This window comes from Pelodiscus sinensis, chromosome 28 (genome assembly GCF_052426305.1).
Source record: "Pelodiscus sinensis isolate ZL-2025 chromosome 28, ASM5242630v1, whole genome shotgun sequence".
Lineage (NCBI taxonomy): Eukaryota > Metazoa > Chordata > Testudines > Trionychidae > Pelodiscus > Pelodiscus sinensis.
This window is the reverse complement of record NC_143079.1, coordinates 1,581,189-1,607,306: the sequence shown is the minus strand read 5'-3', so window position 1 is coordinate 1,607,306 and position 26,118 is coordinate 1,581,189. Positions and strand designations below refer to the sequence as shown.

General features: G+C 47.1%; 1 protein-coding gene across 4 annotated transcripts in view; it reads right to left on the bottom strand.

The window, feature by feature from the left end:
- ZMAT4 (zinc finger matrin-type 4) overlaps positions 1–26,118 on the bottom strand; it is a 200,875-nt gene that overhangs the window by 50,867 nt on the left and 123,890 nt on the right. For all 4 annotated transcript variants that reach the window (XM_089773817.1, XM_089773815.1, XM_089773816.1 and 1 more), the window contains one exon: positions 7,824–7,980. In XM_089773817.1, the coding sequence (XP_089629943.1) occupies positions 7,824–7,980 (157 nt within the window). The remainder of the gene's footprint in view (positions 1–7,823; positions 7,981–26,118) is intronic.

Below are 26,118 nucleotides of genomic sequence, written 5' to 3'. Positions count from 1 at the left end.
ATTCCACTCCTCCCCGACCCTTAATAATTGATGTCAGCAATTGTCCAATGCTTTGAACATGTATAGTTTTAAGTAAATGCTAAGTACATGCTGTCCCTGCCTGCTTAGACACAATGAATCAACCTCTGAGTGCTCTCCTGTTGACTCTGGTACTGTGGTACTCTAGCAGGATGAGAAGAGCAGGCACAGTTCACAGGATAGCATCAGCCACTGACCTTACTGCATGGAAGACACCACGGTAAGTAGGTCTAAGTACATTGAATTCAGCTATGCTATTAACATAGTATCTTAGATCGAGGGGGGCGTAGTGTAGACTAGGCCTGGAACACCTTACAGCATGCAAAGTTCAGGTAAAAAAAAAAATCACTCCCTGCACAAATTGCTCTGTCTGCTTATTGGATTCGCACACTATACATTCTGTTAAAACACGTTATTCGTATCACCGCCCAATCAAATGATATTCAAGGCTAGCCCAGAAGCAGAGGCCCGTTCAGTTTTCCACCATTTTGATATTCGTTGCTCTCCAGTGTAGTAGGTGGTGCATGGAGTCAAAGATTCCAACATTGTATGGCTGTAAATGGCCATGTCTGAGCGATCAGTCCAATCCAAATTTTGGAGATGTGTTCCATGCTGTCTCCTCTCTCTTCCCATGCACTCACTGTAGGGTGAGAGTTGTTAGTGCCAGACTACTTTTTTTAAAGAGAATAAAACCTGCATTTGTTGAAACTTTAAGAACTACCCTCTACAGTCTTATAAGACTAAATCTTTCTATTCCTATCTTTATTTTTGAGCGCAGGGATTATCTGCAATAACTGTAGAAGGGTTTGGGCACCTGGTGCCTTATAAATAAATAGTTATTACATGTCAAGAGTGGGGAGTTATAGATATGTGGTATATTGTACGTGCTGCTTGCCTACGCCCCAGCTATGAAGTTAAATATATTGGCTCTTTTGGTCAGCTTTGCCCTTGTTTATATGTTAGTCGCTGCCTTGAGTGAGCCCGGGGTGGCGTCAGTTCACATAGCTGGTGGTGTCCTCAGGATTTATATCTGCAGCACGCTAAAGAATTATGACTGGAGCATACGAGTCCCTTTGCTGCTGCACTAGCTAACGGGGAGAGCCAACTCCAGATTGCACATAAGAGCCTGTCTCACATCAACTCTTCCTTCACTGATTCACCGTTTGTGCCAGTCGCAGCATAATTAATGGAGAGAGATTAAGGGACTTGAATTTAGGTCTTTGTCTTTTCCAGTAAGTGATTGTAGAGACAAGGCAACAAACCATGTTTCCTCAAGCCACCAGGTATTCTGTGCTGCCAAAGCCACATTCGTCAGGCTAGTAAGACTCCACCATGGGATGTCCTCCTGGTTCAAGAGCCATTGGCTGTCTTGGGTGGAGAAGGAAAAGATGTGAAGCCCAAGGCATTTCCTGCTGCGCTTCACTTTTCCTAGTGCTTTGAGTCTGTGTGAAGGGAGCATATCAAACCAGAACTCCTCTTTCGCACAAGTTTACACTAGTCTGTGCTCACTTTGCATAGGGGTTCATGACTTCACCAGCTACACGGTGGAGAAATATGAGTCCTGCTCTTAGTGATGCATTTTTCTGTAGTTGAATCCCTGGGACCTTGTTTACATCTACAGCTAAGCTGAACTTTTGCCATATTTAATTGATAATTAATGAAAACAAACCCATATCTATTGGAATTCACAATCCTCCTGAACAAAAATAAAAGAAAGTGGACTTCACTCCACATGGGAATTTATCTTTTTGACAGACAGTACCTTCTAGCGAAAAACAGGACAAAATGCCATTCCCTCCGCAGCAACATGAAATAATTAACCCCTGCAAAACTTCAGATTTTTAAAAAATCCTGTTCTTCCTTCCTTTAACTCTGGTTCTACTGGCATAAGATACTAAGCAGCTTTCCTAACACTCTGTCTCGCATTCTTTTTTGGTATAAGAGCAGGATGAGGCATCATTTATAGTTAACACTTCAGCACACTAGTGAGGGGGCCACCATTTTACTTATTCCTTGTGTACAAAGCTTTCTATTCATAGGACCATTTACAAGGCACTGAACTTCTCACCTTACCCAAGAGGCGCTTGGGATAACAATACGAAGAAATTAACCACTCAGTTGCACCATTACAAAAGGGAACGAAAGAAAAAAATTCCACAGAGCAGGCTGACACTGAGGCTTTGTCTAAAATTAAAGTGCTGTCGAGGCCATGGCATGAGAACTCTCCCAGCCCTCTATGTAAACCACCTCCACGAGGGAAGTAGCTAACAGTGCTAAGAGCCCGTTTACACTGGTGCTTTACAGCGCTGTAACTTGCTGAACTCGGGGCGGGGGGGTCTGTTCCAGGGCTCCTATCGTGGCCCTACTTTCACTTTAAAATGCTGCTACGGCAGTGCTTTAATCTTAGAAGTGTAGACAAGGCCCTAGTGAAGACGCTAGTATGCAGCCAGAATAGCTTCTCCTGTCAGTGTAGTTAATCCCCTCCCTGAGGCAATGTCTCCACTTGCAGGAAGATCAACGCTACAGTGATTGATCTTCCAGAGTTCAATTTAGCGGGTCTAGTAAAGACCTGCTAAATCAAACACTGAGCAGCTATGTCAAAGGGAGATGCTCTCCAATCAACACAGCACTGTCGGAGCCGTGGATTAGGTGAGTGAACTACATTGCTCAGAGGGGTGAATTTTTCACCCCTGTACCATTGTAGGTCTGTCGTGTAGGTTCATTCTAGACTGGATTTATAGAGTTATTTTATTCCATCTCTCTCTACAGGTCTGAGACAGAAGACCTCATAATAGGCCCCAATGGAGTGAAATGCCGAGGAATTTCTGTTCCACGTGGTTCCTGGTGGGAGAGCTGTGCAGATTATTGCATCTCTAAAAAATAGGGGTTCCCTTGCGTTCTGACCCAGCACAGCACTGCTGAGTCCCATACTGCACGCTAACTAGCAGCTGTGGAACCACCGTTCTGGAGACGTGGCAGTTCCTCCATGGGCAATTCGTATCCAGTGTTCTCTCCCCTGGTGCGGGTGTATCGTCTTCCACCCCCCTGAAATGGCACGTCCAAGCACTTGGCTAAACGAGGGGAGCATCTATTATTTTACCCAGAATTCTCTGATTTATGATTTGCACAGATGGCTGAACGTAAGCTGTCAGAGGAGGCTAGAAATGCCTAGAGAAATTCATCAGTAATGCTGGTGGCATGAAGTCTCTCAGGATGCCAGTATCACACAGCAGAAGGAACGGGAAAGGATCCGAAATATTTCACCACAGTGATGAGACATCACTTTTTCCAGTAATGAAAAAGCTCGTTGTCAAATCACTCCTCAATCTTCTCATGGCTCCAATGGGGAAAACGATGAAATTAAAGATCAGCGTTTTGTTAACGTTGAGGTGATAAAACACAGAACTACAATATTTCTGGAAGAAATTGAAAACCAACCCAATTTTCTGTGGTCCTGAGTACACAGGATAACCAGAGTATCAAGAAGCAGTCAGCTTTCAAACCCAAGTTACAATATGAGTTGGTGCAGAGATGCAGAATACACTGAAATGTATCTGCATTATCCCCATGGCCAGAGAGGAAAACTGCTACGTAATGAGCTGTTATTGAAAGCTACCAAGAAAAGCATCTACCAGATAGGAGTAGCGGACAATCCTTCTTTGCTATGGCAGAGAGTATTGTACACGTCAGTGTATTGCACTGATTGAAATTTTTAGGACATGCATTAGTCAAAATGTAGGATTTATGCAACTTCACATGGATCCAGAAGATCTTTACTAACTCAGCAACGAGCTCAAACAACAATTCTGGCTCTAGCATGAAAATTCATGCAAAAGGACTAAATCCCTCTGGTTGGCCAAGTGCAGGTTCCTGCACTGCCTCGGTTTTAAAAGCCTTATGGCTACTCAGCCCTACCCCACGGCAGAGTCATACTCCTTGTGCAACCACTCCCTTTCCCGGGTGTACCTGTAACGGGCCCATCCCAGTGCCCTCTGTAGAGTGTCTCTCTGAATCCAGTCTGGTCTCACAGTCTGTTTTCCCACTCAGTACAAGAGAGCTACCTCCAGGGCTTCTCCTCTGGGAGGCAATGTCCTAAACAGCTCCCCACTCTGAGATGTCCTTGGTCCTGCCAGCCAGCCAGCCACCCCCCCACCTCTGACCTTCTCTCTTCCATCTAGGCTGCAACTGAGCTGTCTATAGCCCTGCAGCTTATTATACAGTCCCTCCTGGTCCCTGATTGGTTGGTTTTTTCCTAGCCACTCTAGCTGCCTGGAGGACTTTTCTATGGCCCTTCTCTGGCCTGAGGGCATCGCCCACCCCATCACACCCTCTCAACTGAATTAAAATGCAGAGAAGACAATAAAATGGGCCCTAACTAGCCTATCATGCTGACCAATGCTGTCATGTCCTTTCCTTATTCTCTTCATCAGAGCCATCCCTAGATGGGTAATCCTGCTCCGCCTCTTCCAACCTCAGCCCCACCCCCTCCATCCCTTTTCCCAAGCCCCGCCCCAACCTGACTCCAGCCCCTCCCACTGCACCCCTTCCCCAAAGCCCTCTCCCCTGTGCTACACACCCTGGGGGATCACCAGGGGACCTGGCGCAGGGCACCCGGGACAACAAACCCATGGAAGTTTGGAAAACTCCAACGTTTTCCTTGCAAAGGAGCTGAGTCTTTAAAAAGAAATTCTCACTGTCTGAAATATGTGTGTACACAAGGTACTCTTTCCACTGGAGACCTGTTTGGAGTCAGGTGGTGGGAAAGGCTAACTGCGATGCTGAGACAGGCCTTCCAAACAGAAAGCAGCTTTAAATCAAGCCATTATGCCATCTCATATCGGTTCTCTTGGAATCAGCCAAATAGAAGATGTGGGCACCGTAGCATCTGAACCATGGGCAGAAACATAGCAAGGTTGTGAATAACTCCCATGTCCAGTCTGGGTCCCTATATTGGCCCCAAACCACTCAGGGTAAAATGTTCAAACACATGTAAGTTAGGTGCCTAAGTCCTTTGGAAAATGAATTGGAATTAGTCTCTAGAGCTTCAGGGGGTAGCTGAGTTAGTCTGTTACAGAAAAAAACAAATGGTCTGGTAGCACTTTATAGACTAACAAAACATGTAGATGGGATCATGAGCTTTTGTAGGCACAGCCCACTTCTTCAGATGACCAGAGTTATGAGTTGGGGATATGAAAACTTGAAATAAATAGGAGAGGGGAAGGAGAGCGGGGAGAGAAAGAAAAAGGGAGGGGGGTGGAGACAGAGCATCATTAAGTATCTGAAGAATGGGTACTTAAACCTAAGCAGATAAAAATCAAAATCAACAGAAAGATTCCTAAAACAGGAAGGATACCGCTCAGGGAGCTGTTAGCACCTTCAGTGGTTATTAAGTAGGTAGAGTCCCCACCAGCCCACATCACGATTGAGTCCATTAGCATGCGAATTGAATTTGTGGAAGAACTGGGATTCCAGGGCTTCTCTGTGCATTGGGCTTGCAGAGCTAGTTTGTGACAATACAGCTACTTGCAGGTGTGTCAGACTGTGGTTAGGCAAGTTGAAATGCTCACCAACAGGCTTCTGTATATTCCCTTTACATATATCTGATATGTGTCCATTGATTCTTTCCGGCACAGACCGTCCAGTTTGTCCAATATATATATAGCAGTGGGGCATTGCTGGCATTTGATGGCATAGATCAAATTACTGGATGTACAGTCAAATGACCCTTTGATTTTGTGGCTTATGTTGTTTGCTCCAGTGATGAATTTGCCAGTGTACCCATTCTCCAGATACTTAATGATGCTCTGTCTCCAACCCCCTCTCTTTTTCTTTCTCTCCTCCCTCCCTTTCCCCTCTCCTATTTATTTCGAGTTTTCATATCCCCAACTCATAACTCCAGTCATCTGAAGCAGTGGGCTGTGCCCAGAAAAGCTCATGATATCATCTACATGTTTCATTAGTCTATAAAGTCCTACCAGACCATTTGTTGTTTTAGTCTCTAGAGTCACTCAGGTGCTTTTGAAAATGCTCTGGTGTGTTTGCTTGGACAAAAATCTGCACTAATTGGTCACCAAGTGCCCACTGTCCCTATTACGTTTCTGTAATTGAATTGAGGGTGACCTGTCGTGATTCCTTTCCGGAAAGTGTTCTTTAGTTAAAACAAGGAGTAAGCCACAATAAGGGGTTCCCTGCCTTTTCCCCAAGTAAACAGAGCAACAATTCTTAACCACAACAAAGAGGAGGATAAAAGATAAGTCATATTTTATACTTCACCATCTGTAAAGCAAGAGAAACCTTATTTAATGACACCTAGGATTTACACATGACTCATTAGACAGGGATATAAAATGCACAGCTACATTGAAATTCCTTTCTAAAAGGAACTGCCACTAGGAGAACAGTGAAATTCACCTGTCCGTAGCATTGCAGCCCAATTTTAATTCCTGTTTTGCCAAAAAAATATTTTGTCCCGGTATCCTCTGTCCAGGTGGAGCTAGCGTGGAAGTACAGCTTCACAGAAGGTTAGACACTCGAAAGGATTTTATGGATAAGCAACATTATCCGATTCCAACATTTGTCTTTTTTCAAATGTTAGCAAGTTAATGGGCTTGCATAATTGGAATCACTGCAGAGAACGGCACCAATGCCATGTCTGCAAAAATCAAGAGTCTAGATTTTAAAGTCTAGATTTTCATAGAATCATAGAATCCCAGGGCTGGAAGAGACCTCAGGAGTCATCGAGTCCAGCCCCCTGCCCACAGCAGGACCAATCCCAACTAAACCATCCCAGCCAGGGCTTTGTCAAGCCGGGACTTAAATACCTCTAGGGATGAAGATTCCACCCCCTCCCTAGGGAACCCATCCCAGTACTTCCCCACCCTCCTAGGGAAATAGTTTTTCCTAATATCCAACCTGGACCTCCCTCACTGTAACTTGAGCCCATTGCTCCTTGTTCTGCATCTGTCACCACTGAGAACAGCCTCTCTCCAGCCTCTTTGGAACCCTCCTTCAGGAAGCTGAAGGCTGCTATCAAATCCCCCCTCACTCTTCTCTTCTGCAGACTAGATAAGGCCAAATCCCTTGGCCTCTCCTCGTAGGTCATGCACTCCAGCCCCTAATCATTTTGGTTGCCCTCCACTGGACCCTCTCCAATGCATCCACATCCTTTCTGTAGTGGGGGCCCAGAACTGGAGGCAATACTCCAGATGTGGCCTCACAAGAGCCAAATAAAGGGGAATAATCACTTCTCTAGGTTCACTGGCAATGATCCTCCTAATGCAACCTAATATGCCATTCGCCTTTCTCCTCGTAGGTCATGTGCTCCAGCCCCCTAATCATTTTCCTCTAAGTAACAACAGATTATATTCTGCCCTGAACAGAATCTGTAAGGGGCTAGTCAACATATTCACTGAGTTGCCAAATAATTTCTGATCGTGAAAGTGAGTCTTGATGTTGGTTATGCACATTGTCTTCCAGCGGGCAGGAGATTTTCAGAAATGTGGAAGCAGAGATAACATTCTAATGGAAGGCCCAATGCTGCCTGATAAGCCACTAATCTGTGTGAACCACACAGGCAATAATGAGCATCAGCAGGTTTTTTTAAAGGTTATTATGATGGCAAGAAAAATGATTAGCTGCTTCCGCTGATCTTTATTAATCAGCTACCCTGGTACATTCTACATTGACAGAGCCAGGAGGGCTGTAGTGTCCAGAAATCCGACGTCAGGGCAGTGACGTCACCAATCCAAAGGGACAGAAGGTTCTACATTTTAGTGTCTACTCATGCATATTGTCTCTGGACCTACCTGTGGCCTTGATTGCAGGCTGTTCCCCTAGCAGCAGTTTTAACCGCTTGGCATGGATTTTGCCTTGGTAATGCGATTCGGCCACCACTGCTGAGGTGAAGGACATGTTACAGAGCGTGCAGCATTTGTTCTTGTCCACTGAGTCAGCATCGCTACCCTGGATGGAGACAAAAGAAGCAGATATGTCAAGTAAAACCGGACAGCCGTCCCGGGATGTCACTGCAAGGCCACAACCATCCCAGAAATCCACCCAGGCCAAGCACCCACTTTCCAATGGGATTTGGGCACCTCCGAAAACCAGAGTGTCTAAGTTATTGGGTGTCCAAACTGAACCCCCGTCTTCGGTGTGGCAGGGCCTGTGCCTGGCTGCAGGGGCACTACAGGGGTAAGTTTAATTGACACGGGTGTCCAAGTGGAAGGCTGCTGCAGACAGGAGAAGAATGCCTGCAGGAAGGCTGAGCACTATCTCCCCAGACTCGTAAGAAGATAAGAGCGGCCAGACGGGGTCAGCCCAAAGGTCCATTCAGCCCAGTGTCCTGTCTGCCCACAGTGGCCAATGCCACGTGCCCCAGAAAGACTGAACAGAACAGGGGATCATCACGTGACCCCTCTCCTAATATCCATTCCCAGCCTCTGACAAACAGAGGGTAGAGACACCATTCCTACCCATCCTGGCTAGTAAGCATTGACGGACCTAACCTCCATGAATTTATCTAGCTCTTTTTCTAACCCTGTTATAATCTTGGTCTTCACAACATCCTCTGGCAAGAAGTTCCACAGGTTAACTGGGCATTGCATGAACAAATACTCCCTTTGGTTTGTTTTAAACCTGCTACCAATTCATTTCATTTGGTGACCCCTAGATTTTGTGTTATGGGAAGGAGGAAACAACACTTCCTTATTCACTGTCTCCACACCAGTCATGATTTTATAAATCTCGATCATCTCCCTCCTTTAGTCATCTCTTTTCCAATCTGAAAAATCCCAGTCTTATTAATCTCTCCTCAATGGAAGCCATTCCATACCCCTAATCATTTTTGCTGCCATTTCTGAAATGTTTCCAGTGCCAAGATATCTTTTTTGAAATGAGGCGAACACACTGGCATGCAGTATTCAAGATGCAGTCCTACCATGGATTTATAAAGAGGGAATATGATATCATCTGTATTTTGCCGATGGCCCCTTGTTTGGTCTGTATTTATGAGGACTCTCTCCTACCAGTGGCTTTGCTTGGTTTCCGCCCACCTTCCCCAGCAATGCACAGGGCCCCCGGGATTGTCTGTTTGAAGATCACTGGAAGGTTCATTGTATTTTAAATCTCCTCTGGGTTAACGCTGCTGCACAGGGTGTCAGGCATTTCAGACACAGGCTAGAGAGACGATGGGGAAAAGACTGCTTTAAAAATAAAATGACTACTGAGCAATCGGATGGATGGCCGGCCACGTCTGTGGCAGTGGGTCTGGCAGAGCATTTCAAAGCAACACCTGATAACACTCATTACAGTCTGTACCGTACCAGTGATCAGACAGGGCTTCAATTATTAATCAGAGATCAGTAAATTGATCATTCATGCTTGACTAAAGGTGAAGCCTTCTATAGGGCTCCCACTGGACAGGCCGAGGTAGGACAGTTTCCTGATCTAGCCCAATGAATTTCTTCTCTACTCTTTCCAGGTTCGCTAAAGGCAAACTTTTAGGCCTTTTCTACACTGGCACATTTTATCACCTAAAATTGCCTTTTGGTGACAAACAGTGAGAACGTTTACACTGCAATGTCACTTTTTTGTTGCCAAAGCTGGGTGTTTTTCCTGACAAAACTTCCAGACCTGTGAGACTTTTGTCTTTTCCCCTCCCTTTATTGTCAACAGAGAGCCAGTGTGGACTCTGCTGTTTGTTTTCTCAAGAGAACTGGCTTCCACCAGTATCCCACAATGCCTGCCCTGATGGCTCTGCTCAGTGTTTTGTGATTTCTGCAGCCCTGTGCCCCTCCCCTTTTCAGACCCCCGGGAAGTATCCGACAATTGAGTGAGCTGCTCCGTTTGGCAAACAAACAAAGAACAAGTCATTGGACTGCTCCTGTTCTGCCCTGCTAGGAACCTAGAGACAGGCTGCTGCTGCAGGGGGAGGACTGGAGGGATGGCGGTGCTGCTTGGACATCCCTCTGCACAAGGAGCTCACAGAGCTATGAGGGCATCCCAAGAAGTGCAGGGATCGGCTCTGCCTTCCCACAACACGGCCCTGTGGGATGCTTACCCACAATGCTTTGCCCTGTCAACAGGGTGCTAGCAATATGGCCATGAAATATTGCCAATGGGAGGCAGAAAAACCGGTTTGGCCAGTTTTCACTTTTGGTGAACGTTGTGCAGTGTCAATGGCGTGTTGGCAGGTGTGCTCTCTTGGCCCAATGTGAACCCTGCTCAGAGGGGGTGGAATGATTTTGTTGGCAAAAGTGCCATCGAACGTTTCCCCTGCCTGACTTTCCAACATGGCCGTGTCACTAAATACTGTGTAGCACAGACAAAGCCTTAGTACATGAGCAATGGGGAACAAGCCCAGCCTTCCCATTCAGCATGCTTTCGAGTCCAGTGCCAGGGTCTAGGCGGGTTCACAAACAGGCCTCTCATTTGGCTTCCAGCATCTCCTCTTCTTCTAAAGAATCTCTAGTCTCCTGGCTGCAAAGAAACCCACCATAACGTCACCTGAGTGCAACCAATGGAGCGACGCCTGCTCATCGACACGTGTCCAGTTTTCAACCGAACAGAAACCGGGCAATCCTATTAATCGAAGAGATCCTTAAACAACAGCTCGGAGTCACAAACTGCCCAGTTCACCTAACTGGGGGCTAACTCATGCTCAAGGATGATACTTTATATTGACAACTATTTCACAGCTCAAAGTCAAGTATTAAGAGGAGTAGTGGCTCTTCTGGCTGGTGGGAGTTGCCTAGCACGTTTGGGTGTGCCTGAAAAATATTAAACAACAACATGACACAAGGAAGAATCATTTATATCCCAATATTAATCGTGTCTGGGAATTCTGAGCTCCTATTCTGGCGCTATTTGCAGAGAGAATTCCGACACAGAATGTCTGACCATCCCCAGCATTTCATCTGCTGACGCGTACTGTAGAACAAGATTCATGACCTGCAGCAATTATTTACTACTGCTAACGAGATAAACCCAAAGGCAAGAGCAGCACAATGGCACCGACTAAGAGAAGAATTACTGTTTGCTACAGAAAACTTGCTTAGCAGACAGTACCACTAGCCAGGAAAAATCTGCTTTCTGCTTCTTCCCTTGTGGAAGATGAACTTTTGAACTCTGCCAGGTGACCATTTGGATATGGAAAAGAGGTGGACGTTTTGCATGTAGCAGTGAAAACCGTGCCCAGGAAACTAATGCTGCCAAAGACTTCTTATCCAGTGGGTTCTTATCTGTGGCCAGCTGCTCTGCTTCAGAGGGCAGGGGGTTGTCTCTAAAAGGAAGCATATTGTGCAGGGGTGAGTGTTGCACTGCCACCCAGAATTAGAGTCATGGGCATTTCTATGGGAAGTCCCTGTGCATTAAATTAATGGAGATTGCCTATCTCCTAGAAAGGACCTTGAAAGGTCATTGAGTGCAGTCCCCTGCCTTCACAGCAGGACCAAGTACCATCCCTGACAAATTTTTGCCCCACATCCCAGGATTGAACTCACAACCCTGGGTTTAGTGAGCCAATGCTCAAACCACTGAGCTATCCCTCCCCCCATGCAGAGCTCCCCGTTATGCTTTCCAGAGTTGGGAATCTCTTTTCACAAATGACCAAAATTTTGCATGAAATTGGGTGCCCCCTAAAACTTTGGAAAAACAGATTCTGGGGGAGACCATCATGTTCCAAAGAAACGCATGCTCCAGAAAAGCAGGAGACTCCTGATGTTGGATATTTTCAAATGGATAGAGAGTTGTCCTGCTACATACCCAGAAGCACTAAGAGCTCCTTAGGACCACGGTCTGCACACGTTGGAAGCGCCATGGATCCTGGCAGCTGCTTATCTGGTGTAGAGGTGATCTCTGATGTAATGCTCCATGCAGGCATGGCTGGCCAGTGTCACACCACACACAGGAGCCAGGCTGCCTATGGGACGAGAAGCCATCGCAGAAGACGTGTGCATACCTGTGCCCCTCCAATGGGCTCACCTACAAACTATAGGAGCACCAATACGGCTCCACAAGGGTGAATGCTCCAGGAGCTGCTGCTAATGAATTTATAATCAGTTCTGACTCAGCTCACGCTGCCTCCGTTTTCATGGCCAGCTGCCACGCAAATTTAATTGTTGCTGAATTGAGTCCATTAAATTAAAAATGTGCTTCTGGCCACGGTCTGGAACCCAAGAGATAATTTCTCCCAGTGCTGTGATATCACCAACCGCCCCCCCCCCCCCGGTGTTCTCTTTCAAATGGATAAATACCCCCATGCCCAATATTACAGAGACATGCGCACATGCTGCCCCTGCTGCTCTGAGCCAGCACAGTTCTGGAGGACAAATGTACCCACAAGGCCTAATTTATATTTCATGAATAATTAGTGGGCCACATCAAGCAGATTTGAAAGATTAGCGAGATGCATTGGCGATGTCGCCGTTGCCCCTAGCGCTGGGGATCAGACCGATATAGGGATGTCCCAAAAGGACACTACGCTGGAGAGAGCCAGCTCTGGAAATGTGGCAACAGCAGGGTTTGCGGGATGGATGCTGCCGTTATGGCAGAACCTCCCACCGGTGACATGTCAACGAACACAGCGCTGAGGGCAGAGGAAAGGCGCCAAAGGGCTGCTCCAAAGGGCAGCAAGGCCGGCAAGAGAGGCGTGAGCAGGGCTTGGAGTGGCAAGTGAGGCTGGGCGATGAAAGGGTCAGGCTTCCGTTCTGGCTGACCGAGGAAGGCAGCTCAGGAGAGGCCCATTTCTCTGAGGAAAGGAGAGCCCAAGAGGCTGCCAGAAAAGGAGACTGGCAAGGGGAGAATAAAGGTTCTAAGAGGGATGAAGTGGGAACTTAGATGAGGCCTGCAGGGAGCTGGCCCCCAAACGGTGAGTCCTGGGGAAACAGGAACAGCATGGGTAGCTCCATCTCCTTCTCAGGCACAGGAGAGATGGCCAGCCCCAGGGAGGGGGAGAAAAAAGAGAATTCCGTGGGCTAGAACGTGCCCAGGGTGTGCAAAGCTTTTTTTTTTTTTTGGTGGGAGCAGCGGACCAGGACAGCTTGCCCCTTGAGGGCTGGAGGCCTGGCCTGGCCAACCGGGCAGAGTGAAGGATTTGTGTCGTGTTCCCTCTGGAAGAGTGGAGCAGTCGGAGCCAGAGACGGAACTCGAGCCAGCTCCAGCCTGAGAGCGACTGCTGAATTTGGGCCCAGCTCTGGGAAGGGCTGGGCGCCCGACAGAATTTGCCAAGCCCTGGGCAAGGTGGGTGGGGGCTCTGGGCCCCTGAAGGGGCAAGGCCTCATGCAGAAAGGACAAGGCAAGGGCTAAGCCTCCTCCTGCACCCAATCTTCCATCTTCTGCAATAATGCTTCTTAGGCAGCTTTGTTATTCACTGGAATCTTACACGTTTCCCCAAGATCCTTGCACACTGTAAGAACTGTCTTGTTCTTATTCAACACTAGATGATATATAATCTCCACTAATTCCATCAGACCTTCTTCTGAATCACCCGACAGCAAAGCCTTCTGCAGAGCAAATGGCAGTCACCTATGTTCCATTCATCTTAATACCGTTGTCTGTTTCTTCGATTAATCAAATGCTCACTATAAATGTTGAATAAAGTGACATTATACATCCTTATCTCATCCTCTCTTGATCTCTATTAGATTTTCATCTCCCATTACAATCGCCTTGTGATTCCAGAATAATTGTTTTATTACTTGGAGTCTGTACCCATCCATCCCTACAGATTCTTAATATATTAAGTGATTTGTAATTGTGGATTCCAGCAAATGTTGTTTGTACGTCAATAAAACTCAAAATACACTGTTGTCCTCATTTTGATTGATAGTTCTAATATGAATGTCAAGTTCATAATGTTATTTTCATACCCTGTCCACTTTTGAAGCTATATTATTTTTCACTTGTTTCCCTATCAGTCTTTCTGGGTATTCAGTTTTGAACAACTTGCAAAAATAGCAGAGTCATGTGTTACCTTGCCGATTATGGATTGTAAAGACTGCAGTTGTGGAGGGAGACTGGGGGGGAGGTTGGCTACAGAGAGTTGTAAAATCTTCTGGCAATTCTCCCGCCTCAAACATATTCTTCATTACCTCTGACAGGGCTTTTAAACCTACATCCTCTATGCTTAGCAGTTCAGCCAATATTAAATCACAATCTAGTGCTTTTCCATTCAGACGTCTTACTGATGCCTTGATTTCTTCATGCATTATTAGTTGGTTTACTTGACTGATCTCTAAACTGACATTTTTTCAAACCTTTTTCAGACCAATATTTTTAGGATTTTACCCATTTTTGTCCTTAAGCATTCTATTGATCCCCTTTTTTCTGTAATTAAAGTTTCTTACCTTTCGATGCCTCATTCTGTATCTTCTCTTTATCCAGTTGGTCAGTTTCTTTACATTTTTCATTCAACCATGAATACTTTGCTAATATGGATTTATTCTTTATCATTCTATTAAGTCTTTGATTTTTTACTTTCCACCTTTTGTCCATCAGAGCAAAAATTTCATTTGGCAGCCGGGGGTTTTCTTAACTAGTAACTTCTTCCCACACATTTATCTGCAGCTTCTCCAATAGCATCTTTCAAATATACTCAAGTCACTTGATTGATGTTTTGATGAACGATATGCAACATTTCTTCTTGGGAATGACTTTGCATCTCCTGATTCCCCAGACTTCAAGGTTCCAAGCTAGATGGTATTTGGCTTTCTAGCTTTTTTTTTCAGTTTGATATTCAGTCCCATCAATGCCAATCTACAATCTGATCCAGAATTTGCACTTTGCATAACCATAACCTTCCTAACACCAATTCTATAATTATGGTTGTTTTTCTCGTCAATATGAAATATTGCAGATAATGAGGTCATCTGCCTCTCAAAATTCCATAAATCTTTCTCATGTCATTTGTTCCACTAAGGCCAAATGTGCCAAGTGTTACAGATTCTCTCTCTTCCCAATGGTGTTCCAGTCTCCCATAAGAATTACCACTCTGTCTTCCCTTCCCCATCCTCTCCCCCATCACTCATTTCCCTTGCTTCTTCAACGTTTTCACAGAATCTTTGGACATCATGATCAGACTCTGCCGTTCTTGCAGAACACACTTCAATGAGATCTTTTGGATGTGCTTTTATCATTACATGTTTGGAAAGCTTCACTTATTCGATCCTCCCAGGTACAGTGCTACCTATTAGAATTACCACTCCTTTCCTTCTAACAGTTCCCAAACATCCATCTCTATCCATTTCATTTCTCAGGGCTTGTCTTCACTATGCAGAAGATCGACACTGCCGCAGTTGATCTTCCGGAGTTTGATTTAGCAGGACCTGCTAAAATCGAACTCAGAGGGTGCTCCCGTTGGTGCTGGTACTCCTGCGCCTCGTGAGGATGAAGGGAAGCCACTCCTGCTGTGGGGGTGGTATAGAAACTCAAATGAAGGGGGGATTTGATAGCAGCCTTCAACTTCCTGAAGGGAGATTCCAAAGAGGATGGAGAGAGGCTGTTCTCAGTAGTGACAAATGGTAGAACAAGGAGCAATGGTCTCAAGTTGTGGTGGGAGAGGTCCAGGTTGGATATTAGGAAAAACTATTTCACTAGGAGGGTAGTGAAGCACTGGAATGGGTTACCTAGGGTATTAGTGGAGTCTCCATCCCTAGAGGTGTTTAAATCTCGGCTTGACAAAGCCCTGGCCGGGTTGATTTAGTTGGAATTGGTCCTGCCTAGAGCAGGGGGCTGGACTTGATGGCCTTCTGAGGTCTCTTCCAGTTCTATGATTCTAAGGCATCTCATCTCCAGCTATGGAATTCACGTAGCTGGTGTTGCATATTTTAATTTGACCTTCCCCAGGATCTCTAAATAACCTTTTTAAAAATTGCCCTGTGGTTTAGCAGGCCGCACCTGAACCCTCCACGGAGAATGGGTCCTGATGGGCATTACTGCTACATCGATTTTCAGGTGCAGAACTCATCGGCTCTTATTTTTCTGTCTCTCAATTGATGTTTCACACACACAATTTCTCTTTGTGTATTTAGATGAGACAGTGGGTTTAACAGTACGGACCAGGGCTCAAGGTAGCAAAGAAATGCCCATGGGTGGAGAAAATGTTCCCAAACAACCCTAGACATTATTCACACAATCAATTCGCCAAACACTTTCATAGACATTGGGCTTTTGTGGACAATTTACAAACAGGGCAAAAGTACTGAGCTTGAGTGAGTCCCAGCTTTAGTGAACAGATGAGTCAGCATCGTGAGGAGACATGCAGTCAGAGCATTTAAAGCTGTACACGGTTGGCCAGATTTTCAGAAGAGCTCAGCATGCTGGATTGGTGGCTTCTCAAAGTGCCGAAATGAGATCAGCGCACGTTTGAAAAATCTGGCCCTATTTGGAGCAAGAGCTTTCCAGCCTCTGACTTTTGTTTGGCCCACCTGAAATCTGTAGAAAGCCATTGTTTGAGCCACACCTTTCTTCCAGCTCCTCCGAGTTCTTACGAGCATGCATGCACAGCTAATCACAGTGAAGTCACAACAAAACAGGATGCCCAGAATCAAACCCTATGCAAACACGTGTTCTTTCACCTTGTGACTCATTCGGCAATGCTGCAAATGCAGTAATATGTTAGGGGATGTGTGCCAAACTCTCCAGACACTCATGGGCTCAGGGCCCTGATGCATTAAGTGATATTTTCATTCCCTGTGATTATACAGAATCTGAACATGAGCAGATACTTTGACAAAAGATAATGGCTGTTCTCTAGATCACTGGCATGTTGGGAGCCAAGATGAGAACAGTTTAAGCACATGGGGCGGGGGAGAGACAGAAAAATAAGGCTGAAGAATACACCAAAACCACTTATTAGGGTTCTGAAGGAAAGCAGCCTTGCCTGATTGATCTGCATTGAGAATGGCATCATCTTCTCATTTATTTAAAATCAAAACTGTCTGATTAGAGCTAGAAGGAGTCTTGCAGCTTTACCTGCTCCTGAAGGTAACTTGGCCTATTTGCCCCATTCGCTGTGGTGCTGTTTTCCAAATGTGCGTGTTTTCTCAGATAGACATCGTGTGCACGTTAATTGCCCAGGCTCACTCCCTCTGCTAGCTGGTCAGGTTTGCTAGCTGGTCCCTCAGCCCACTGTAAAAATCTCTCCAGCAAGGAGCCATCTGGAGACAGCATCGTGCACATTTTTAACCTACTGGTCCTATAGCGAGTGGGACACACTCGCTAGTGATGAGAGTCCCACTTCGGAGCGGCAGTGACACTACCTGGAGTTTAGCAATCGCCGTCCTGCAGAGTGTGGTGTTCAGGTTTGCTACAAAGGAGGAAGGTTTCAATTCCAGAACTTGCAACGGAGCAGCGCAGTCAAGGTTGTGGCCAAGGCCTCGCTACCTACCCTACATTCAAACTCACTCCAACACAGCCAAAGACAAGCCCAAGGATGCTGTTTCATTTGGATGCACCACCGCTCGTCTCGTACGCCAAACCAAGGGGCAGCCAGTCCCCACAACTTCCTTTACACTGTGGAGTGTCATCACGATAGAACTGGAAGTGATTATTATTATCCCCAAATTTTAAGCATGTGGTGTGAAATTCACACCAGTGCAGATGGCCAGAGCATGACCCACACACTATTCTAGTTCCACTTTGCTCCCTGGCCTCAATGAGATTTCACTGGTGTATCTCACCCTCATGCTGCTCATCTGCGTGAGCTGATTTGCCCCAGAGGGCTCCCTGATACTCAGAAAAGGCCATTTATGGTTGCAGGTGCTGGCTACTCTTGTCCCCTGCAAGCTGTGTGCTTGGGCAGCCGCTCAGGGGAGGTTTCAATGCCAGCCAGCTGACTGGGAGCATGCGGGCTGCCAGGTTTTTGTTTCTATTGGTGGTGCACATTTGCACCTGCTTTGGTGTACAAAAAATATTTTGCACATGCATGGAAAAGATTAGAGGGAACATTGCTCAGCATGGGGGAGTTTTTTCAAAGTCACAAGGGGCAGTTAGAAACCAGCTGAAAATCAGTGGGAGCTGCATGCCTGACTCCCCTTTGTGACGTCACAATCTCCTCCTTAGACACTGTCCAAGGAGCACAAAGCCCACACTTGTTAACTGCATCAAGCCACTGCATTCAATAATTGTAAGGGGGGGGGAGAATGAGGGAAAAGAAAGAGGCTGAATCTCTGGTAATATTTCTATGGAGGCTACAAATTAGTCTTCAAAGAATGTAGCCGAAGTCCAATTGTTTTTGACATTTAATACTATTGGGGACAATTCTGCGGGAGGAGACAGCAGAGCAACTTCAGCCAAATAAGATTTTTCCTCCTCCAAGCTATATGAGCTAGAGCTGCTCCAAGATGCAGAAAGGGCTCGACTGAAGGATTCAATAACCTGAAGAGTTATTTTTACGTTGTGATGTTACCGTTGGGTGTAGTTCTCTTGCCTGGCAGAAATATTTACTGCTGCCAATACACCACAATGACCCATTAATAGTATTGTTAAAGGCTTGACAGCGTGCTGGGCTTATTAATTAACCTAAATAGAGACCTGAGTGCTTTTCAAAAGGGTTTAATAGGAGAGCTCTCCATTTCTATCCCACCCACATGCCCTTGCACGCAACACATCTTGATAGCACTAGCTTCCAGCTCCCCTCTTGTCAAGAAAAGCATTACCAAAATATAAATCAGCCATTTTCAAGAGCCATGCAGTTCTGTTCTAAGCCAACCTATTTTGAGCATTATGTGCTGATTAAATGCAGATGATTAATTCCTCCATGCTAGACTATTCGAAAGCCTTGGAGGAGTAGCCCAGTTAGTCTGTAACTTTAAAAACATCATATATATGACTCAAGCTCATCTCATCTGAAGAACTGGGCTTTGCCCACAAAAGCTCATGATACTATGTATATTTTTGTGAGTCTCTGAGGTGCCAGAGGACGACTGGTTGTTTTTAGACTATTTGAGTCTGTGCTGTAGGGATGCTTGGGCTGTTGGAAGCCTGTTGTAAATGACTGATTCCGTCTCCAGTCACTAAGGCAGCAGCAAGCGAGCTCTGTCACAGCCAGCTCCAACAGCAAAAGCAGGTCAGTTGTCACTAGCAATGTTCTCCGTCCGTGCAAACCTTTGTGCCTTAGGTAAGAGTAACGAGAGCTGCAGGAAGCAGCAACGTGTTTGCGCTCCGCTCACCTAGCCCATCGCTCAGGTTCCTTTGCATCACAAAGAGCCGTTGGAAAAGAGCTTAGGCTATGTCCACACACTGGCCCTTACTGCAGCACCGCGGGACCCCTGCAACGGCTCCTGCGTAGCCGCTCTATGCTGAAGGGCCAGAGCTCGCCCACCAGCATAATTAAACAACCCCCAGTAAGGGCTTCTCTCCGCTTCGCCAGGGATCAGTGCTGCGAACGCCTGCTTGTCCTGTGCTTGATCCCAGGATGTTAAAGAGACAAAAGCATGTGAGGCAATATCTTTTATCAGCCCAACTTTGGCTGGTGGAAAGGGACAAGCTTTTAAGCCACACAGAACATTAGGCCTGGAGAAGGTACTCGAAGGGTCACAGCTAAATACGAGGTGGAAAAGAGAGTTTAGCACAACACATTTGACAGGACCACTGAAGGTAAAATGGTGCATTTACAGCCCTGCAGCCACAGGACTAAAAGGGGGACTTGGTGGGTTGTGATAAGCCCTAAACCCAGTGCCTTCATGAAGACCATGAGCTTTAGTATCTAGCAAAGTTATGAATTTTAGTTTCCAGGCTCATTGTCTCATGGCGTCGTGCAGGTTTCCTTTCAGGATGAGGACAGAGCTAAGATACTTTTTGAAAAATGTTTGCCCATGGGTGATAGGGTGTCCATAAAAGATAGTACCTTACCCACCTCGCCCCTCTGCATCAATGACATTGTTTCATTTCAACCGACTTCCATGGATGGTGTACAGTAAAAAAAAAAAAAGTGCCTCACATTTTGGGCCTCTTACTTATACTGTATTCCCAATCTTAGCGCTTTCTCTTCCACTCATTCTCAGATCATTGAAACTTTTGCTTTTTTTTTTTTTTTTTTATGGGCCACTAAATTCCTGGGTGAGAGTTTCAACCTCGACTGGGTAATTCAGTCACACAGCTCCATTAATTTCAAATAGGGTGTTGCAGAGCTAAGTCTCTAGTTGGCTTTGAAAGTCTCAACATCCATAAATAATGCAAACACACCTTCTCTGTTAATTCCCTCTTCCCATTTTTCTTATGTTTTTCATGCTAATAAGCACCAGCAGTAGGGGAAATATTTTGGCTAAAGCTTTATGAATTAAATATACAAGTCTGCAGTACTTTGTCAGTCGCGTTTGCCTCTCTTGTTTCCTCCATTTGGGTAAATACTGGGCACAACAGTGTCCAGATGCTCAGAGCCTTGTTCTAACCCAGAGGGGCAATTATTTCTCTTGTCACTTTGTTGAGAGATGGCTGTGTGTAAACAGATGGGCTATAGGGACCTGATCCAGGTTCCTTTTGTCATTGCTTGAGTGACTTGAAGACAGGATTGTGTAACCAACTGGTAAGACAACATTCCATGTATATCAAGATGACCTGGACAAATGCTATTAATAAGCCAGCCAGAGGCTTGGGCTACATTCCCAGGGACTACCATGCCAGGGGCTGGGTTTAGGAAGGAATACAGGCCAGAGCAGTCTAGATACTCTGCTGAGATGAAATCCTGCTTAGGGAAAGGGAGTCTGCAGCTTCCATGATGTAGATCTCACATCAGCAGGATTGAAAACACGCACATGCACACATGCACCATGCACACATGCACCTGCTGGCCTGCTCCCAGTATGGTACTGCCATTGTTCGCAGATAGTCTTTTTCTGAGAACAAAGGCATAGCGTCTAGCAGCACTGCAGTTTGGGGAAGCGGTACGGAAACATCTGTCTAAATCCCATTTGTCTACACAGAAAGTTGCAGTGCTTTAAACTGAGGTGTGAATTTAAAACCAATTCTGTTAACCAGGGACAAACCTGTTTGTGGACACAGATTTTAGTGTGTGCAGTTTATGGCAGTTTAGCTTTACACAAGAATAAAGTTAAACTAAACTGCTCTTAAACCTAAATAACTGTCCATACAAGGAGTAAAACCAGCTTAACTAAAATCAGTTTATTTAACAGGTACAAAAATCATGCAAATAGGCCTTGTATAATTTTTCCTTGCTTCTTCCTCCCATTTCTTGGCACAGCCTCAGTTGATAACCCCTGAAATATATGGATTTCACAGCCTTGGGAGCCGATACGCGTTTTCTCCCTAGCTTTTCCTAAGAGGAGGTGGCTGTTTATTGTAAATTGAAAATTAATTCCACATCAATTCCACATGCTACAGAATGAGAGAGGAGAAAGACCTCTTTGGGTCTTGCCGTTTGCCCTTTCATCAGCTGCTCTCTGGTGAAAGTCTCCTTAACACCGCTCTGCGCTAACAGAGACTACTGCTTCCTCCAAGTTCTCCAAGCCTGTGTTTCATTCTCCCCTTGTTCCTTATTTCACCATTCTCCGCATCACTGGTTTTAGAGAGCCCATAGCTTCAACTGTTTGACTCTGGCTGGCAGATTCAGCACTACATTAGCATGCTCTTTACTTCAGTTTCTTCTGCGTATCTCTCTCCTCAAAGTCAACTACATCTCCCATTATGGGTGGCCGCTTAGAGCCAATAGCAGTTCTGAAAGGCCTTGCTCTGTCATGCCAGCCTGGACAGTAGGAAGTGTCTTCCTTCTAGGCAGCCATACTTCTTTGTGAAGTGGTTTTAAAACATGGATTCCTGTGAGGGCACAGTCATTGGAGCTTTTCTGGCAGACGCAGAGTTTGGAGTGTTGCACTATGGCCAACCCCCACTGTTCAAAAATCAGTAGTTGGAGCCCCAAATCATGAAACTGGCTTAAAGATCCTAAGATTTAGCAACCTTTGAGGGTTTCTTGGCTTCTCAGTTCTGAACCCTTTGGGTGCCCTCAGGTCACATATCCCAGCTTTTTTCCACACTCATGAAGACTAGAAGCTTACTTTACCTGAATCTCACTGCGAAGGGATCAGTACCCACCTCGCACAAGTGCTCCCTCTTGTTGGGTGCCTGCGCTTCTTAAACTTGTCCAGCCCTGCTCTGGGAACTGTTGTGAGGTGAGCCTGCCTGTTCCCCTCATTGGGAAGGGGGCATCAGGCTTCTGAGGCCTCTCTCTGTACTCAACCCCACACATGTCCTAACAGCCACCGTCACTAGTAACACCCGTGCTCCTCAAGGCAGTCGGGCCTAACAGCCAGCGTCCTACTAACACCCTCTCCACAGGGTGATCAGGCCTAATGGTCAAAGTCGATAGTAGTGTTCCCTTCCCGCAGGGCAGCATGGCCTAATAGCCAGAGTCAATAGCATCGGGGCAGGTAGAGCCCCTCGTGAGGTTGGTGAGGGGGGTAGGGGAACCTGGGGTCACCCTCTCCACCACGTCCCAGCCCAAGACCCTGTAAGCAGTGGAGTGGACCACCACTAGCTCAGGAGGGAATCCCACAGAAACACACTGAGCTCCCAGGGTGCAACTCCACACCCAGTCTTTCCTCCATAGTCTTCTCCATCCCTTTCCCCCGGCCCGGGGGCTTCCACTGCAGTTCCCTGCTGACTGGCGGCAGCGTCGGGGTGCACTGGCGCTTCTCCTTCCTCGTCAGCCATCACCCCACACTGAGCTGCCCCACCCGCCTTTATAGCTGGCCTCCAGCTGGAGCATGCCCAACAGGGCTGTGGGGGCGGGGCTCCCTCAGCCAGCTAATCAAGGTTAACCCTTGCAGGGCCAGTGCACGGTTGGTACATCTCATCACAGGACATTCCTGGAGACACTCTTCCTGCAGCCTTCCCCAGGCTCAGGCTCTACTCAGCTCCTGCAGTCTGCCAGGAGCTTTGCACTTCGCTTGTCCCCTGCCCCACTATCGGTCCATTGTGCCGCAGCCCCCTCAGCCAGACATGCAGTCCTTTCGTCTCCAACTCCACACAGGTGCGAACTGCTGCTTTGCTCTGCAGACCCTTTTATATGGCCCCCCAGAGCCCTGACTGAGTGCTTCCCCTGCAGCGGCTCTAGCCTGCTCGGAGGACCTCTCCACTGCTTCTGACCTGGGACGAGTGTGGCAGAACCCTGAGGCCTCCAGCAGAGGGTCTTTGGACCTACCCCACCCCATTAAACACACAATTACATTTCCAGGAGCTGGGGCTTCAAGAAAAACCTTATATATTGTACGTATGGTGATAAAACCCTGGCTGCTTGCAGCTCTGGGTGGGGCCCAGTGGGGGTGGAGTCTGTATTGCCACTGGCCCTGTGTGAAGCACCATCAGTGCGCAGGGCCATCTCCACGATCCCCACGGAGGTAAAAACACAAAGCAAAAAGCAAATGCCCTGACTGGGAGCTGAACAGTTACCTACCCATTGCAGCACTGGATGTCTGAGCCATCTGGAAAGGAATATTTCCAATCTTTGGTTTAAAAACATCAAAATCGGGGTGTGCCCAAGCGTGACTGCGCACAAGCCCTGATGGGGAAGAGTCCACCTGCAAAACTGTGACATGATGAGCAGAGTTTAACATGTGACCTTCAGCTCCTGACCCTGAAGACGTCCCCCGTTCCAGAGGGGCCGCGCTTTGCTGTTCACAAAATCCAAATTGGTTTTGCCAGCCCAGAGATGAAATAATCCCGCCAGAAAAGAACTCATCACAAAGCGCTTTGTCTCCACGCAGGAGCCCTATCACCCTTGCATAAATTGAGAGCAGAATGTATTTTATTTCTAACCCCTGGAAGATTACTTGCGATTTCATTCTGTTACACTTTCCCCAATGACAAGGCCATTCATCTTCCTGTGATTTGGTATTCATGCCTAGCCATGCTGCTAATTCATAGGGCTTCTTTTAATAACGTTATAAACTTCAAAATGAATCTTGTACATCCAACAGAATGAACTTTAGTTATTCAGATGCCTGTTAACAAGTTGCTAAATGGCACAGTCCTTCCAAGAGACGATGCAGCTGCAGTTCTTTGCTGGCTGTCCCTTACAGCAATGTGAAAGAAAGGCAAAAAGCCTTTGTCAATCACTGTGAACCGCCTGTCTCTATTTCTGGGTTTTACTAAGAATAAAAGATAATACGGCCCCTGAAATACAACAATACAAAACACAGCACCAAAGCAATGAGACGTGTCTTGAACAGGAGTTCATTTCTGGGTGCCAAAAAAATGCTGCAGTTAAAAAACTATTTTCCATCATGGTACATGTTAGGTTTGGACAGGGCTTCATTTCAGCCTAGGCTTTTATCCTCTTTGAAAGGAGAACGCCAGAGCTGCCTTAGGGCGATTTCTATCTGCTGGGCCTCAGAATCTCTGACATCCTGAACATTCCTTTGAATAAACAATCTTAAATTAAGGGCCACAGGCCACAAAGTGAAATAACCCGACTTGCCCAGCTCCGACAGTAGAAGAGCTTGCCTCTAGACTCAGAGCTTGGATCCCTGCTGTTGCTCCAGTCACAGACATGACAGGCTTGGGGTCCCAAGCCTCTCTTTCAAGCTGGCCTGGGCAGACACTGGAGAGCACACGGAAAGGAATGGGCGTTGTCACTGTCCAGGGTTCTGAAAGGGGAAGAGAGATGGAGCTTGTGCGGATTATTCCTGGATCTCTAGCCAGGAAAGGTGGAACCAGGAACTCACCCGTTTCAATCCGGTGCCCAGCGTTTGGGTCACATCTCTCTCTTCAGCCTGGACTGCCAGTTTCCCCACTTTCAGTCACCTCCCCAGTCTCCATCGTAAGTCTCTCAACTGAAACAGCTGGGAACTGTCTCCCACCCATCGCCCCACCTGCTGGCAGGGCCAACACGCACAATGCAGCGAGACTGAACGCGCGTGCCGATCCTGGAACAGCTGAGTGAGAGAGTGTCTTGGACCCAGGACTTTGCTATGGCTGAACCACTAGGTCCAACTTCCAGGCCACAGGTCAGACCAACCACCAGATCCTCGTGGAGAAAGGGAAGGCCCAGCGGCAAGGACAGGCCCCTTCTGAAGTGGGTCCAGTTACCAAAAGAGAGCAGCCCCAGATCTAGCTGGCGAAGTTGCAGCAATGGAACGGTGGCAGGGACCCCAGGGCAGGCCGTGGCACCACCAGTATGTCTGTCCCCGTTTCCCCCCCGGTCACTCATAACAAGGAACATCGTCTGTGTCCGCTTGAAACCTCACCCGTGGACACGACTGAGTCAAGTGCCCAGAGCCCTTGTGATAACGCCAGTCTTCCCTGAGCCCTACGGTACAGCAGGATTCCCCATCCTCTGCAGGGACTTCGTTTCCAGCCTGTCTCCAGCCTGGTGCCGCTCCTGGCCCCTGCTCTGGGCCTCGCTCTCAAACCCATGTGCCTGAGAGTCCCCAGATTCACGTCTTTCCCACAGCGCCTCTTCTCCCACGGCCCCCGCAGGTCCCTGAATGAGGCCGCTCTGCACCGCCCCACTCCACAGGCCTCCTCACCAGAGAGCCCTACTCCTGCCCTGGGAACCGGCCTCCAAGCCCTGCCCCTTCCCTGTGGAGTCTGGTTCCCACATCCCTGCACTCAGGCCTGCTGCCAGGGGCTGCCCACAGCGTTCTGCGCCCCCACGCATCACTGGCTGTCAGCCCTGCCCTTGCCCCGGCAACCGCCCCCCAGCTCATCTTAAGGAAGCTGGTTCTTCTCCATGGCCCCAGGTGCCTCAGCCTGAGCTCTGCTACAACCCAGCCAGGCCCAGTCCTCCCAATGACAGCGGCATACGGAGGTGTGAAAACGGAGCATTTTCCTTTCCTGTTGGTGTAATCACGCCCCACGTGCAAACGAAAGCCTGCGCTAAAGCTTTGCTGGAACGTTACAACATCTGTAGGGATAAGTGATCTGTGATGCAGCACAGGAGCTTTGAAACAAAGACGTCTGCGCCCTTTAGGCAATGGTATCGGCACCTTTGTTTAACTGTCTGTAGCATTCCTCACAAGGCATATGTTTTGATATCCTTTTACTTATGTTCCCTCAGGCAAGCCATGGCTCCATCGCATCTCCCCTCCCCTTCAATAAGTGCAGTCGCTGACTAGGGCTGCTCTGCGTTGTAATAGCACCTAAGAATAC